Below are 16,072 nucleotides of genomic sequence, written 5' to 3'. Positions count from 1 at the left end.
TGGGAGTGGTAGTCGACCTGACGAGGGCTATTGAGTGTCAATAGAGGATCATCCACTCTCGGCGTCATGAGAGAAATATCCTATGTGTTCTTGCTCAGACAAATCCCTGGCCAGGGTCATTCGGGTTGAGAGAGAAAGAGTTCTCCAGGAGAATCCGATTAGAGCGAGACTCGAGTAGAAACCGTATGGGTCTGACAACACCATGCTCGATATACGGTCTCTGGGATATTAGATGGATGAGGGACTATAGGTACATGGTAACTGAGGACAGACAGGTCCAATAGATTGGATTCCCCTGTATCGTCTGGGGACTACGGCGTAGTGGCCTAGTACGTCCGTAGTCGATGAGTCGAAGTGAATTATTACAGAGATAATAATTCACTGAGTTAGAAGGAGTTCTAACAGGTATGACTCACGGCCAGCTCGATATTAGGTCTAGAGGGTCACACACATATGGTAGGCATTGCGATAAGTAGAGGTTCGGATATTAGATATCCGACGGAGCCCTTGTCTTATTGGATGCAGATCCAATACCCACTAGGAAAGGAGCCATTAGGGTTTGACACGGGATCTCTATAAATAGGAGGGATTCACAGCCTCATAGGCTAGAGTCTTTGCTTGCCTTTCCTATTCTCCTCTCCCTCTCCACCTCAGAGTAGGCCTGGAGATTTGAGGAGTGTCGTCGCAACCCTACTGTGTGGAACACCGCTAGAGAGGAGGACGCTTGACCTCCATCACCCTCTCCTAAGGATCTGCAAGGAAACAGGGATATACGATCTCCCTAGGTAACACAATCTCTATACGCAGTTTTGTGTTTTGCGGATTTTTGTGCACCAATCTTCGCACGACGACGAACATCTTTTTGGGAATCGGGGATTTTGTTTTTCTTGTTCTTCCGCTGCGCATATGATGTCGCCCTCCAATGATTTCCCAACAGTGGTATTAGAGCTAGGTTGTTCGTGCGAATGATTGGTTTTGAACTGCGTGTGTTGTGTTTAGGAAGAATATTGACGTGCGTGCAGCAACAGTTGCTGCCCTCGATCTGCGTGCGTGCAGCGCAGCCGAAGGCGAGCAGCCTCCGGCGGCCTGCTTGCAGCAGGCTTGCTGCCGGCGGGGCTGGCAACCCACGGGCAGAGGCGCCGCAGGGCAGCGGCGCCCGCCGCCGAAAGGAAGCGGCGCCTGCCGCCGCAGGGCAGCGACGCGCGACGCCTGCCGCCGCTGCTCCCGCGGGCGAAACCCCCCCACAGGGGCGGCCGCCCGGCGGTACAGCACCGCCTGCGGAGGCAGCGGCGCCCGAAGGGGGCGCCCACCCGCAGCGGCATCGCCGCCAGCGGGCGTGCCGCCTGCAGGCGAGGGCAGTGCCCTCGCCCCGCCGCACAGGCCGCCGCCGGCAGGGTGGCGGCGGCGGCAGCAGCGAAAAGGGGAAAGGGCATTAGGGTTTTCTGGGCAAAAGACAGTTTTGCCCCTCGGAATTTGAGAAATTCCAGTTTCTGTCTTTTGTCCAAATTACGAAAATATCCTTAGGAATTGAGAAATTCCCTACATGTCCCTGATTTCAAAAAAATATTAATTAATTAAAAGGTTTAGTTGATTATTATTTTTATTATTATCTAGTAGTCCTACATTATGATGATTATTTATACATGTGATGTATGATGTATGGACGGATGATCATGGACCGTGTGATGTGTGTACTTGTGATTATTATTATTGAGGTCTGCGAACCTCCATTATATTTCTCGTTTATTGTCGGGCCTGCGTGCCTATGATTAAGTTGTAATCATATGAGGAGGTGCAGCGGGAGTGTGGATGCGATAGCGAGACCCACGAGACGGACGATTGTGATGCATGGAGATGCATCAAGATGTCGACGAAACCGACGAGGACAAGATGGACGATCACAGGGCATGGAGATGCACCGTTGCACACATAGATCTTGATGAGAGTGATTAGGCCTACTGGCTCGGGCCTAATCATATTAGGTTGTGGTCCATGATCATCTGGTGTGATTGCTTATACACATACTAGATATGTATATATATTTGCATGCGATGTAGATATATATTAAATATGTATATGTGTGATGATAGGGATAAAAATGGCAATGTGACACGCCATCCCCCTGAGTAACACACTGCCCGAGGCTCGCCATACCCTACAGCAGCTCAGCCTCCCACGCAACCAAAGGTACAGTCCTGCCTTGCATCAGGTAACATCAAACCTCCTCTATAAATACCCCCGAGCCCTTGGCAAAAAGGGGGGGATCACACACTCAACAGACGGAGGTTTCTCCTCCTCCTAAACCCCCTCCACATCTTTCTCTAACTTGATCGTCGGGGGGGTCGGGTCGAGCACCCCGGCCCGACCTATGTGCAGGTGCGAGACGGTGTCGCCTCTTCCTGGCGCTGTGGCGGAGCTTCTTCCCGACCCGACCTACCGACCCGACCTCCCGACCCGAACCACCGGGAAGACCCAACCTCTCGACCCGAACCACCGGGAAGACCCGACCTACCGACCCGACCTCCCGACCCGAACCACCGAGCTCGGCTGCCGGGAGACCCCGAGGAGCGCCCCCAGAAAGATCCCCGTCATCCGGACCCGAACAAGCCGCGACGACCCCGCGGGTCACGGCTAAGAAAAAGGTGTTTACACTAGCATAATGGCGCTAGAAGGAGGGCCCGGAATGACGGTACGTTAGTCTTCTCCTTGGTTGCTCCACTGCAGCCGACCTGCACCAGCAGCAACGACTTCTGGGGCTGGTCTCGGCCCCTCGGCCCCACGCGTCTCGGCTCCTCGGCCCCGCGTGCCTCGCCCACGTCGGCCCCGCGCGCCTCGCCCGCGTCGGCCCCACGCACGCGGCCAGCCCGAGCGCCTCAGCCCCTCGGCCCCCACGCGCGCGGCTCGACCCCGCGCGCCTCGCCCGCGTCGGCCCCACGCGCGCGGCCGGCCCGCTCGCGTCCCACGCGCGCGGCCGGCCCGCTCGCGTCCCACGCGCGCGGCCGGCCCGCCCGGGTCCCACGCGCGCGGCCGGCCCGCCCGCGTCCCACGCGCGCGGCCGGCCCGCCCGCGTCCCACGCGCGCGGCCAACGCGACCGCGCCAAGCGCCTCGACGCCTCGGTCCTACGCGCGCAGCCAACCCGCGTGCCTCAGTTCCTCGGCTACAGCCGAGATCTTTGCGCGGCCTCGGCGCCTCGGCCCCTCCCGCAGTTCTCAGAGCCTACCTCGCCTTCTCCTCTAGACCTCCCTGCTCGGCTTCTCCTTCCTGCGACCAAGCTCTAGTCTCCCTCTTCTCCTCCTCTTCTTATAGAGCGGTTGCACAAGCAGAGGAAAGTACGCTGCAACGACGGCCGGAGGTCAGCTCCAAGTGCTCGGGGCACTCGACCTCGCCAAGACACGGTGGTATCACTTCACGGCCACCGTCATTGCTGGCATGGGCTTCTTCACCGACGCCTACGATCTCTTCTGCATCTCCCTCGTCACGAAACTCCTTGGCCGCATCTATTCCTTCGACCCCAACTCGAAATCGCCCGGGACGTTCCCAACGTGTCCGCTGCCATCACCCGCGTGGCCTTCTGTGGTGCCCTCTCTGGCCAGCTCTTCTTCGGGTGGCTCGGCGACAAGCTCTACCGCAAGAAGGTGTATGGCATGACGCTCATGCTCCTGGTCATCTGCTCCATCGCGATCGGCCTCTCCCTCGGTCACACCGCCAAGGGCGCGTCATGGCCACCCTCTGCCTCTTCCGCTTCTGGCTCGGCTTTGGTATCGGCGGCGATTACCTGCTCTCCGCCACCATCATGTCGGAGTACGCCTACAAGAAGACCCGTGACGCCTTCATCGCAGTCGTTTTCACTACGCAAGGCTTCGGCATCCTCACAGGTGGAATCGTCTCAATCATCATCTCCGTCGCCTTCAAGGAGCGCTTCGACTATCCGGCCTACAGGGACGACCGCACCAGCTCCACCGTCCCGGAGGCCGACTACATCTGGTGCACAACTCTCATGCTGGGCGCCCTCCCGGCTGCCTTAACCTACTACTAGCGGATGAAGATGCCAGAGACCGCGCGGTACACTGCTCTTGTTGCCAAGAACGCGAAACGAGCGGCCCCCGAATATCGAGGTACTATCCGACAGACTCAAGCGTGCTCCCCACTTACCTCGGGATCGATCGGCCACATGCGTAGCCAACACGCTGCCTCGCGGCCTCGGCCACTCGGCCTCATGCGCAGCCGGCAAGCAGCATCGCTGCCTCGGCCACATGCGCAGCCAACACGCTGCCTCGCTGCCTCGGCCACTCGGCCTCATGCGCAGCCAGCACGCAGCACCGCTGCCTCGGCCACTCGGCCCCAGGCGCAGCCAACACGCTGCTTCACTGCCTCGGCCACTCGGCCTCGTGCGTAGCCAGCAAGCAGCATCGCTGCCTCGGCCACTCGGCCTCATGCGCAGCCGGCAAGCAGCATCGCTGCCTCGGCCACTCGGCCACATGCGCAGCCAACACGCTGCCTCGCTGCCTCGGCCACAAGGCCTCATGCGCAGCCAGCACGCAGCCTCGCTGCCTCGGCCACTCGGCCCCATGCGCAGCCAACACGCTGCCTCGCTGCCTCGGCCACTCGGCCTCATGCGCAGCCAACATGCTGCCTCGACCACTCGGCCACATGCGCAGCCAACACGCTGCCTCGCTGCCTCGGCCACTCGGCCTCATACGCAGCCAGCACGCAGCCTCGCTGCCTCGGCCACTCGGCCACATGCGCAGCCAACACGCTGCCTCGCTGCCTCGGCCACTCGGCCTCATACGCAGCCAGCACGCAGCCTCGCTGCCTCGGCCACAAGGCCTCATGTGCAGCCAGCACGCAGCCTCGCTGCCTCGGCCACTCGGCCCCATGCGCAGCCAACACGCTGCCTCGCTGCCTCGGCCACTCGGCCTCATGCGCAGCCAACACGCTGCCTCGCGGCCTCGGCCACTCGGCCACATGCGCAGCCAACACGCTGCCTCGCTGCCTCGGCCACTCGGCCTCATGCGCAGCCAACATGCTGCACGCTGCCTCGGCCACTCGGCCTCATGCGCAGCCAGCATGCAGCCTCGCTGCCTCGGCCACTCGGCCCCATGCGCAGCCAACACGCTGCTTCACTGCCTCGGCCACTCGGCCTCGTGCGCAGCCAGCAAGCAGCCTCGCTGCCTCGGCCACTCGGCCTCATGCGCAGCCGGCAAGCAACATCGCTGCCTCGGCCACATGCGCAGCCAACACGCTGCCTCGGCCACTCGGCCTCGTGCGCAGCCAGCACGCAGCCTCGGCCACTCGGCCACATGCGCAACCAACACGCTGCACGCTGCCTCGGCCCCATTCGCGGTCTATCCGCTTACACCGAGCACCTCAGCCAATCACTGCCGAGATCCACCTCGGCGCGGCCCGACCGCCTGTCGTGTTCCTCGGCCGCGTGGTGCCCGAGGCCACGTCCTCGCGTCCTGCCCGCCTGATTGTGTTACTCGGTCGCATGACCCTCGCGACCACGCCTGCGCGATCACCCCGCCTGCGTCGTGCTCCTTGGCCCCATGTTCCCGAGACACACCAATGCCGCCAGTACGCCCGCGTCGTGCCCCTCGGCTCCATAAACCCCGAGACACGTCTACACGGCCAGCCTGCCCGCGCCGAACTCCATGCCCCTATCCACCTGGTTCACGCCCCTCGGCCGCGGCTTGCCTGCGCCGAACCCCTCAGCTCCATGCTTGCCAAGCCCACCACCTCGGTCGCAGCCTGCCAACACCGAGCACCTCGGAAACTCTCTGCCGAAACCCCACCTCAGCGCGACCTGCCCGCCTGAGCGGTGTCCCTCGGTCGTAGCCTGCCTGCACCGAGCACCTCGGCCAATCTCTGCCGAGACCCACCTCGGCGCGGCCCGACCGCCTGTCGTGTTCCTCGGCCGCGTGGTGCCCGAGGCCACGTCCTCGTGTCCTGCCCGCCTGATCGTGCTACTCGGCCGCATGGCCCTCGCGACCACGCCTGCGCGATCTGCTCGCCTGCGTCGTGCTCCTCGACAGCATGATGACCGAGACCACACCTGCGCGGCCTGCCCGCCTGCGCCGTGCTCCTCGCTTCCATCATCCCCGAGACACACCTGCGCGACCAGACCGCCTGCGTCGTGCTCCTTGGCTCCATGTTCCCGAGACAGACCAGTGCCGCCAGTACGCCTGCGTCGTGCCCCTCGGCTCCATAAACCCCGAGATACGTCTGTGCGGCCAGCTTGCCCGCGCCGAACTCCTCGGCCATATCCATCGCCTTGCCCACCTGGGTTACGTCCCTCGGCCGCAGCCTGCCTGCGCCGAGTGCCTCGGCTCCATGCTTGCCGAGTCCACCACCTCGGTCGCGTAATGCCCGAAGCCGCCACCTCGGTCGCATAATGCCCGAGGCCTCCTCGGTCGCTTAATGCTCGAGAACACCCCCTTTGGCTTCACGCCACCCGAGACACACCTGCGCGGTCACCCCTCCTGCGTTGTGCTCCTCGGCCCTCGGCCCTACGCCATCCCGAGACCACACCTGCGCGGCCTGCCCGCCTGCGTCGTGCTCCTCGGCTCTCCGGCTTTACGCCACTCGAGACCACGCCTGCGCGGCCTGCCCGCCTGCGTCGTGCTCCTCGGCTCTTCGGCTTTACGCCACCCGAGACCACGCCTGCGCGGCCTGCCCGCCTGCGTCGTGCTCCTCGGCTCTCCGGCTTTACGCCACCCGAGACCACGCCTGCGCGGCCTGCCCGCCTGCGTCGTGCTCCTCGGCTCTTCGGCTTTACGCCACCCGAGACCACGCCTGCGCGGCCTGCCCGCCTACGTCGTGCTCCTCGGCTCTTCGGCTTTACGCCACCCGAGACCACGCCTGCGCGGCCTGCCCGCCTGCGTGGTGCTCCTCGGCTCTTCGGCTTTACCCACCCGAGACCACGCCTGCGCGGCCTGCCCGCCTGCGTGGTGCTCCTCGGCTCTCCGGCTTTACGCCACCCGAGACCACGCCTGCGCGGCCTGCCCGCCTGCGTCGTGCTCCTCGGCTCTCCGGCTTTACGCCACCCGAGACCACGCCTGCGCGGCCTGCCCGCCTGCGTCGTGCTCCTCGGCTCTTCGGCTTTACGCCACCCGAGACCACGCCTGCGCGGCCTGCCCGCCTGCGTCGTGCTCCTCGGCTCTTCGGCTTTACGCCACCCGAGACCACGCCTGCGTCGTGCTCCTCGGCTCTTCGGCTTTACGCCACCCGAGACCACGCCTGCGTCGTGCTCCTCGGCTCTCCGGCTTTACGCCACCCGAGACCACGCCTGCGCGGCCTGCCTGCCTGCGTCGTGCTCCTCGGCTCTTCGGCTTTACGCCACCCGAGACCACGCCTGCGCGGCCTGCCCGCCTGCGTCGTGCTCCTCGGCTCTTCGGCTTTACCCCACCTGAGACCACGCCTGCGCGGCCTGCCCGCCTGCGTCGTGCTCCTCGGCTCTCCGGCTTTACGCCACCCGAGACCACGCCTGCGTGGCCTGCCCGCCTGCGTCGTGCTCCTCGGCTCTTCGACTTTACGCCACCCGAGACCACGCCTACGCGGCCTGCCCGCCTGCGTCGTGCTCTTCGGCTCTTCGGCTTTACGCCACCCGAGACCACGCCTACGCGGCCTGCCCGCCTGCGTCGTGCTCCTCGGCTCTCCGGCTTTACGCCACTCGAGACCACGCCTGCGCGGCCTGCCTGCGTCGTGCTCCTCGGCTCTTCGGCTTTACGCCACCCGAGACCACGCCTGCGCGGCCTGCCCGCTTGCGTCGTGCTCCTCGGCTCTTCGGCTTTACGCCACCCGAGACCACGCCTGCGCGGCCTGCCCGCCTGCGTCGTGCTCCTCGGCTCTCCGGCTTTACGCCACTCGAGACCACGCCTGCGCGGCCTGCCTGCGTCGTGCTCCTCGGCTCTCCGGCTTTACGCCACTCGAGACCACGCCTGCGCGGCCTGCCCGCCTGCGTCGTGCTCCTCGGCTCTTCGGCTTTACGCCACCCGAGACCACACCTGCGCGGCCAGCCCGCCTGTGCCGGGCTCCTTGGCTATTCGGCTTTACGCCACCCAGCTCGCCTGCGCAGTGCTCCTCGGCCCTCATCGGCTCAATTTCTCCCGAGTCCTACTCTGCCGGGCTTCCTGACTGAATTGCGCACTCCGGCCTCGTGCTGCCCGAGACGCGTTCGCGCGACCGACCCGTCTGTGTCATGCCCCTCGGATCCGCAGGAACAGCCGACTTGAAGTAAGAAGCCATGCATCGGACTCCCTGCATGTAAAAACCGACGCATAGCTCCTTTCGGGGGGGGCATATGATAGGGACAAAAATGGCAATGTGACACGCCATCCCCCTGAGTAACACAATGCCCGAGGCTCGCCATACCTTGCAGCAGCTCAGCCTCCCACGCAACCAAAGGTACAGTCCTGCCTTGCATCAGGTAACATCAAACCTCCTCTATAAATACCCCCGAGCCCTTGGCAAAAAGGGGGGGATCACACACTCAACAGACGGAGGTTTCTCCTCCTCCTAAACCCCCTCCACATCTTTCTCTAACTTGATCGTCGGAGGGGTCGGGTCGAGCACCCCGGCCTGACCTGTGTGCAGGTGCGAGACAGTGTCGCCTCTTCCTGGCGCTGTGGCGGAGCTTCTTCCCGACCCGACCTACCGACCCGACCTCCCGACCCGAACCACCGGGAAGACCCGACCTCCCGACCCGAACCACCGGGAAGACCCGACCTCTCGACCCGAACCACCGGGAAGACCCGACCTACCGACCCGACCTCCCGACCCGAACCACCGAGCTCGGCTGCCGGGAGACCCCGAGGAGCGCCCCCAGAAAGATCCCCGTCATCCGGACCCGAACAAGCCGCGACGACCCCACGGGTCACGGCTAAGAAAAAGGTGTTTACACTAGCATGTGACATGTCATATTAGGAGACTAAATTATATAAACATCTCTCGATAATATTAAGTCGGTAAACGTGAGGCAATTAGATTGACCCACGTGGCCTTCCATCGTTATGTGTAGGAACCGATTCCCGGTGTAGGTTGAGTTGGTCGAGTCCCTCGAGACTCACCTATATCGCGATTCGCTATCTTGCTTACGACATAGAGATGTCACCGGTGACCTGAGGGTATGGTATGCTTGGTCGAGTCCCTCGAGGGTATATCATCAAATCAGACTCATCTTGTAACGAAGGTGTTGACTTAACCGAGCATCATGGTTGGTCGAGTCCCTCGAGTCCATGGTGATTCGAAGGCCGAACAGGATAGGAATCACAAGGAGTTGTGATCGGCAAGAGTTGCCTACCTTTTAGGCTTAGTGTGATTGGTCGAGTCCCTCGAGGTTACACTAAGACGCTGATTGGATCTTGATCCCCACTAGAAGTCTGCCGGAGACTTCCGTTTCACGTGCTGAGGGTGTCACGTGACTCGTTAGTAAAATAGTGGGAGCATATTAAGATAGAAGTCAATATCTTGATAGTTTATTTCTTGCAAAATCTGCATGTTATTCATTTTTGCTACATCTTTATTTTCAGAAAATGTCGCTTTCAAATCCCTTACGTGGCATACTTGATGTCAACCGCCTCACTGGTCCAAATTATACGGATTGGCTCCGTAACTTGAGAATTGTTCTCACAGCGGAGAAAATCGTGTACGTCCTTGATACAGTGATGCCTACGCCCGAAGAAGGGGCAAGCGAGGATGAGATCCCTCGCTACGTGAAGTACATTGATGACTCCACTCTTGCTCAGTGCTATATGTTGGGCTCTATGACTCCAGAGTTACAGAGACAACATGAAAAGATGGATGCCAGATCCATTCTCCTACATGTCCGCAAATTGTTTGAGGAATAGGGAAGGACTCAGCGATATGAGATATCTAAGAGCCTCTTCCGCGCTAGGATGACTGAGGGGACACCAGTTCAGAACCATGTCCTAAAGATGGTTGAGTGGATAGAGAAACTCACAGGTCTAGGAATGGTCCTAGAGGATAACTTGTGTGTGGACATTGTGCTTCAGTCCCTACCAGATTCCTTTTTCACAGTTCATAATGAATTTTAATATGAACAAGCTTGAGGTGACTCTCCCAAAGCTCCTCAATATGTTGAGGGAGGTAGAGAGTACTATTAAGAAAGAGAAGACAGTTCTCTATATTGGTGAGACCAGAAAGAAAAAGAAAGCAGAAAGGTCCCTTAAGAAGGGAAAGGGCAAGGGCAGACCAGGTAAAGCAAAGGTTGCTAAGAAAGACCCAACAAAGGACAAAGGCCAGTGCTTCCACTGTGGTAAAGATGGGCATTGGAAGAGGAACTACAAAGAGTATCTTGTAGAAAGGGCGAAATAGAAGCTTGAAGAAGCTTCAGGTATATTCATGATCAATCTCCAATTGGCAGATTTTTGTGATAATGCATTGGTATTGGATACCAATATTGCTTATCACATCTACAATTTATTGTAAATTCTAGCAAAGCCGAGGGGAGATTGACGAGAGGAATATTGCATAAAGGTTTGTTTATGCAAGACACTACTCCACATATCATGAATGTAAGTGTCTAAGAGGAAACGAGATGAGGTGAACAGTGCATACCTATGGCATTGTAGGCTAGGTCACATCCATGAAAGAAGGATTCAAAAGTTGCTAAATGATGGATATCTAGATCCATTCGACTATATGTCTTATGCAACTTGTGAGCCTTGCATTCGTGGAAAATTGACCAACTCTCCATTTAGTGGAACTGGAGAGAGAGCCACTGAGTTGTTGGAACTCATACATAGTGATGTATGTGGACCCATGTCAACTCATGCCATTGGAGGTTACTCCTACTTCATTACATTTACTGATGATTTCTCAAGGTATGGATATGTGTACTTAATGAAGTACAAGTCCGAGGCCTTTGAGAAATTCAGAAAGTATAAGAATGAGGTGGAGAACCAGACTGGAAAGAGTATCAAAACTCTTCGATCAGATCGAGGATGTGAGTACTTAAGTACAGAGTTTATTTAGTTTCTCAAGGACCATGGGATATTATCCCAATGGACACCTCCTTATACACCTCAGCTCAATGGTGTCTTTGGAAGGAGGAATCGTACGCTATTAGATATGGTACGGTCCATGATGAGTTTCGCTGACCTACCCATCTTATTCTAGGGATATGCCCTAGAGACCGCAGCTTACTTTCTAAACAGAGTTCCAACTAAGTCGGTAGTGTCTACACCATATGAGATATGGAAAGGGAAGAAGCTTGATCTTAATGTTGTTAAGATTTGGGGCTGCCCTGCCCACATTAAAAGACACAACCCCGATAAGTTAGAATCAAGGACAGAGCGATGCAAATTTGTGGGACACCCCAAGGAAACTTGTGGGTATTATTTCTATCATCTCGAGGACCAAAAGGTCTTTGTAGCTAAGAGAGTAGTGTTACTTGAGAAGGAACACATTCTTAGCGGAGACAGTGGGAGAATGATAGAGTTGAGCGAGGTTGGAGAACCAAGCTTAAGCACCACTCTACAGCCCAAGTCTGTTCAGGTACCTAATACACAAGTTTCAACTTTACGCAGGTCTGATATCACATCCTCCTAAGAGATATGTGGGACATATTAGAGGAGAGGATGTAGAGGATATTGATTCTCAGACCTACGAGGAGGCTATTATGAGTATAGACTCCGAGAAGTGGCAAGAAGCCATGAATTCTGAGATGGATTCTATGTACTCCAATAAGGTTTGAAACCTAGTTGATGCGCCCGACGGTATTGTACCCATCGGTTGCAAATGGATCTTTAAGAAAAAGATCGGAGTAGATGGAAAGGTAGAGACCTATAAAGCAAGGCTAGTGGCTAAAGGGTATCGTCAAAGGCAAGGTGTTGACTACGACGAAACCTTCTCACCCATAGCAATACTAAAATCCATCAGAATTCTATTGGCTATTGCAGCACACTATGATTATGAGATCTGACAGATGGATGTGAAAACCGCATTCCTCAATGGGAACCTCGAGGAGGAGGTGTATATGATGCAACCTGAGGGATTCGTGTCCAAGAACTGCCCAGATAAGGTGTGTAGGTTGCTTAGATCCATTTATGGACTAAAGCAAGCTTCCCGAAGTTGGAACATAAGATTTGATGAGGCAATCAGATCTTATGACTTCGTTAAGAACGAAGATGAGCCTTGTGTGTACAGGAAGGTAAGTGGGAGCGCTATCACCTTTTTGGTGTTATATGTGGATGACATCCTCATCATTGGGAATGATGTAAGAATGCTATACACAGTAAAGACTTGGTTATCTAGACACTTCTCCATAAAGGACTTAGGGGAAGCATCCTATATCTTGGGGATTAGAATCTATAGAGATAGATCCAAGAGGATGCTTGGCTTGTCCCAGTCCAGGTACATAGAAACCATTGTCAAAATGTTTGGCATTGAAAATTCCAGAAGAAAAGGCAAACATGAATATGATACCTTATGCCTCAGCAATAGGGTCTATCATGTATGCCATGCTATGTACTAGGCCTAATATAGCGCATGCTCTGAGTGTCACGAGCAGGTATCAGGCGGATCCAGGCTTGGAGCACTAGAAAGCAGTAAAGTGTATCCTTAAGTACTTGAGAAGGACTAAGGATCTTTTACTAGTATATAGAGGTAATAGCCTTAAGGTTGAAGGCTTCACTGACTCAAGTTTTCAGTCTGATGTCGATGATAGCAAGTCGAATTCAGGGTATGTGTACACCTTGAATGGAGGAGCAGTGTGCTGGAAGAGTTCCAAGCAAGATACCACTGCTGACTCGACCACAGAGGCGGAGTACATTGCTGCATCGGATGCAGCAAAGGAGGGAGTCTGGGTGAAGAAGTTCATCACAGATTTGGGAGTCGATACAGATAGCGACAAGTCGAATTCCTTATATTGCGACAACTATGGGGTGATTACTCAAATAAGGGAACCCGGGTCTCATCAGAAGTGTTCTGAGGAGGTTCCAGCTTATAAGAGAGATCGTAACCCGAGGAGATGTAGCAGTGGAAAGAGTTCCATCCGAAGATAACATTGCATATCCACTGACAAAGCCGTTGTCTCAGATTGTCTTTGAGCGTCACAGGGGTCTGATGGGGATCAGACACATAGGTGATTGGCTTTAGGTCAAGTGGGAGATTGCTAGTCATAGGTGCCCAGCAAGCCAATCACGTGAGTGATGGCACGTATGACTTGATACAGAATCTTTTTGCTTATTATATTTTGGCGTATATCACTTTATAACTATTGCATAAATACATATATATATATATATATATATATATATATATATATATATATATATATATATATATATATATATATATATATATATATATATATATATATATATATTGTGATGTCCTTGGATTTGTGCAATGGGAATCGGATCGTGATGAGATCACGATAATGAGATCGATTCACCTTTAAACACATATCCTAAATAATCCCGGTCATAGGTTACTCGAGAGGGACATCGTGATAACCGGATAGACTGGTGTGCTGTATACCCGTCCATATGATGGATGCAGCTGGTCTCATAGCTGCTCGTGTAGGGACACTAAGGATACAGTACAGGTGCTCATTGGAGAATGAGTTCACTGATTGATCCGCTTACGGAATGCTGGATGGTTGATGATGCCTTATTGTCAGACAGCGATTCCGTAGTCCTCGTGGTGTATCTGGTCCTTAGACTTGAGACACCAAGGATGTCCTGTATGAGTGCTCCACTCTTTGATACTAGACTTATAGGTTTGGCTGTCCCCAGATCTAGTACAACTGGTCATTGAGAGTGGTAGTCGACCTTACGAGGGCTATTGAGTGTCAATAAAGGATCATCCACTCTTGGCGTCATGAGAGGAATATCCTATTTGTTCTTGCTCAGACAAATCCCTGGCCAGGGTCATTCGGGTTGAGAGAGAAAGAGTTCTCCGGGAGAATCCGATTAGAGCGAGACTCGAGTAGAAACCGTATGGGTCTGACAACACCATGCTCGATATACGGTCTCTGGGATATTAGATGGATGAGGGACTATAGGTACATGGTAACTGAGGACAGACAGGTCCAATGGATTGGATTCCCCTGTATCGTCTGGGGACTACGGCGTAGTGGCCTAGTACGTCCGTAGTCGATGAGTCGAAGTGAATTATTACAGAGATAATAATTCACTGAGTTAGAAGGAGTTCTGACAGGTATGACTCACGGCTAGCTCGATATTGGGCCTAGAGGGTCACACACATATGGTAGGCATTGCGATGAGTAGAGGTTCGGATATGAGATATCCGACGGAGCCCTTGTCTTATTGGATGCAGATCCAATACCCACTAGGGAAGGACCCATTAGGGTTTGACATGGGATCTCTATAAATAGGAGGGATTCACAGCCTCATAGGCTAGAGTCTTTTCTTGCCTTTCCTATTCTCCTCTCCCTCTCCACCTCAGAGTAGGCCTGGAGATTTGAGGAGCGTCGTCGCAACCCTGCTGTGTGGATCACCGCTAGAGAGGAGGACGCTTGACCTCCTTCACCCTCTCCTAAGGATCTGCAAAGAAACAGGGATATACGATCTCCCTAGGTAACACAATCTCTATACGCAGTTTTGTGTTTTGCGGATTTTTGCGCACCAATCTTCGCACGACGACGAACATCTTTTTGGGAATCGGGGATTTTGTTTTTCTTGTTCTTCCGCTGCGCATATGATGTCGCCCCCCAATGATTTCCCAACAGGAACAAATCCGAGAAGTCCATAAGCTTGCCAAAGAAGCTCATCGGAACTCGCCAAGTGAATCGTCGTAAGTCCAGGAGTTTGTCGGAAGTCCGCAGGAGCATCACCGAGGGTTCATCGGTTGATCGACGGAAGTTCGCCGGAAGCTCGCCGGAAGAAGCGATTGACGCACCGGAGCAAGTTGCAATAAATGTCTTAGGAAAAATCGTAGTTAGCACATTGATTAAGTTGGAAATGGGAGGTGATCCCATTAACTTAATCTTGGGGCAATTGGGCCCCTGAAAATCCCAAATTGGGCCGAATGGATCAACCCATTTGGACCCTTATTTCTGCCAAGTGGTTGAACCGCCCAAGGCAGGAGGTTGCACCGCCTGGGCTCAGTCTCCGAGTGAGAATGGGAGGTGCAACCGCTCCAGCCAAGCGGTGGCACCGCTTGGGGTTCAGTCTCCGAGCGAGACTGGGCGGTGTAACCTCCCCTGACAGGAGGTGGCACCGCTTGAGCTCGGTCTTCGAGCTCTGCCAGGCGGTGCAACCGCCTCAGTCAAAAGGTGCAACCGCCTGAGCTCGATCTTCGAGCTCTATCAAGAGGTGCAACCGCCCCTGACAGGAGGTAGCACTGCCCAGAGGCTCAGTCTTTGAGCTCTGCCAGGTGGTGCAACCGCTCCAGTCAGGAGGTGCACCCGCCTGATCCCGGAATTCCGGGAATTGACAGTTTTGAGCTCCAAATTTGAATTGGGTTGGGGCCTATAAATACCCCACCCATTCAGCACTGAAAGCACACAACTAACACCGAAATCTTGATCTTGTTCTGTGATTTTTAGAGCTCAAAATTATTGTAAAGGTCAAAAGTTCTTCTCCCTCTTTTCTTCCAAGTTCTGAGCTGTAAAGAGAGGAGAGAAAATTTTGTAAGGGTTGTCTCCTAAGCCCATCTAAAGGAGTGAAACTGTAAAAGGTGGTTGGCCTTCACATATTGAAGGAAGGCCTCTAGTTGACGTCGGTGACCTCGTCGGTGGAGGAAGCCAAAAGTGGAGTAGGTCAAGATTGACCGAACCACTCTAAATCTCGGTTTGCATTTACTTTGAGCATATTATCTTTACTGCAAACCTCCTCTAAAGCTTACTGCTTTCTGCGCATATACGATCGGGTTTCAAGCTTTGCACTTGCCGAATTAGCGTTTAGACGTAAATCTATTTTTTCGTACGATCATCATATTTCAGTTTGCGTTTACATTTTGATTTCTATCATAACTGCAAACTGCCTTTATATCCTTGCTTAAACTGCATCTCGCCTAATCAAGTGATTTACGAATCAGCATTAAGACGTAAATCAGTTTCTTCGTACGAACGTCGTATTTCAGTTT

General features: G+C 55.1%; 1 protein-coding gene across 1 annotated transcript; it reads left to right on the top strand.

The window, feature by feature from the left end:
• The first annotated feature begins 3,719 nt into the window (after positions 1–3,719).
• On the top strand, positions 3,720–4,037 carry LOC135598235 (probable inorganic phosphate transporter 1-4). Its single transcript, XM_065091774.1, has one exon. The coding sequence runs from the start codon at positions 3,720–3,722 to the stop codon at positions 4,035–4,037; it is 318 nt and encodes a 105-aa protein (XP_064947846.1).
• The last annotated feature ends 12,035 nt before the right edge of the window (positions 4,038–16,072 follow it).

Source organism: Musa acuminata, chromosome BXJ2-1 (assembly GCF_036884655.1).
Source record: "Musa acuminata AAA Group cultivar baxijiao chromosome BXJ2-1, Cavendish_Baxijiao_AAA, whole genome shotgun sequence".
Classification (NCBI taxonomy): Eukaryota; Viridiplantae; Streptophyta; class Magnoliopsida; order Zingiberales; family Musaceae; genus Musa; species Musa acuminata.
The sequence above is the reverse complement of the archived record's forward strand: the minus strand, read 5'-3'. Positions and strand labels throughout refer to the sequence as shown.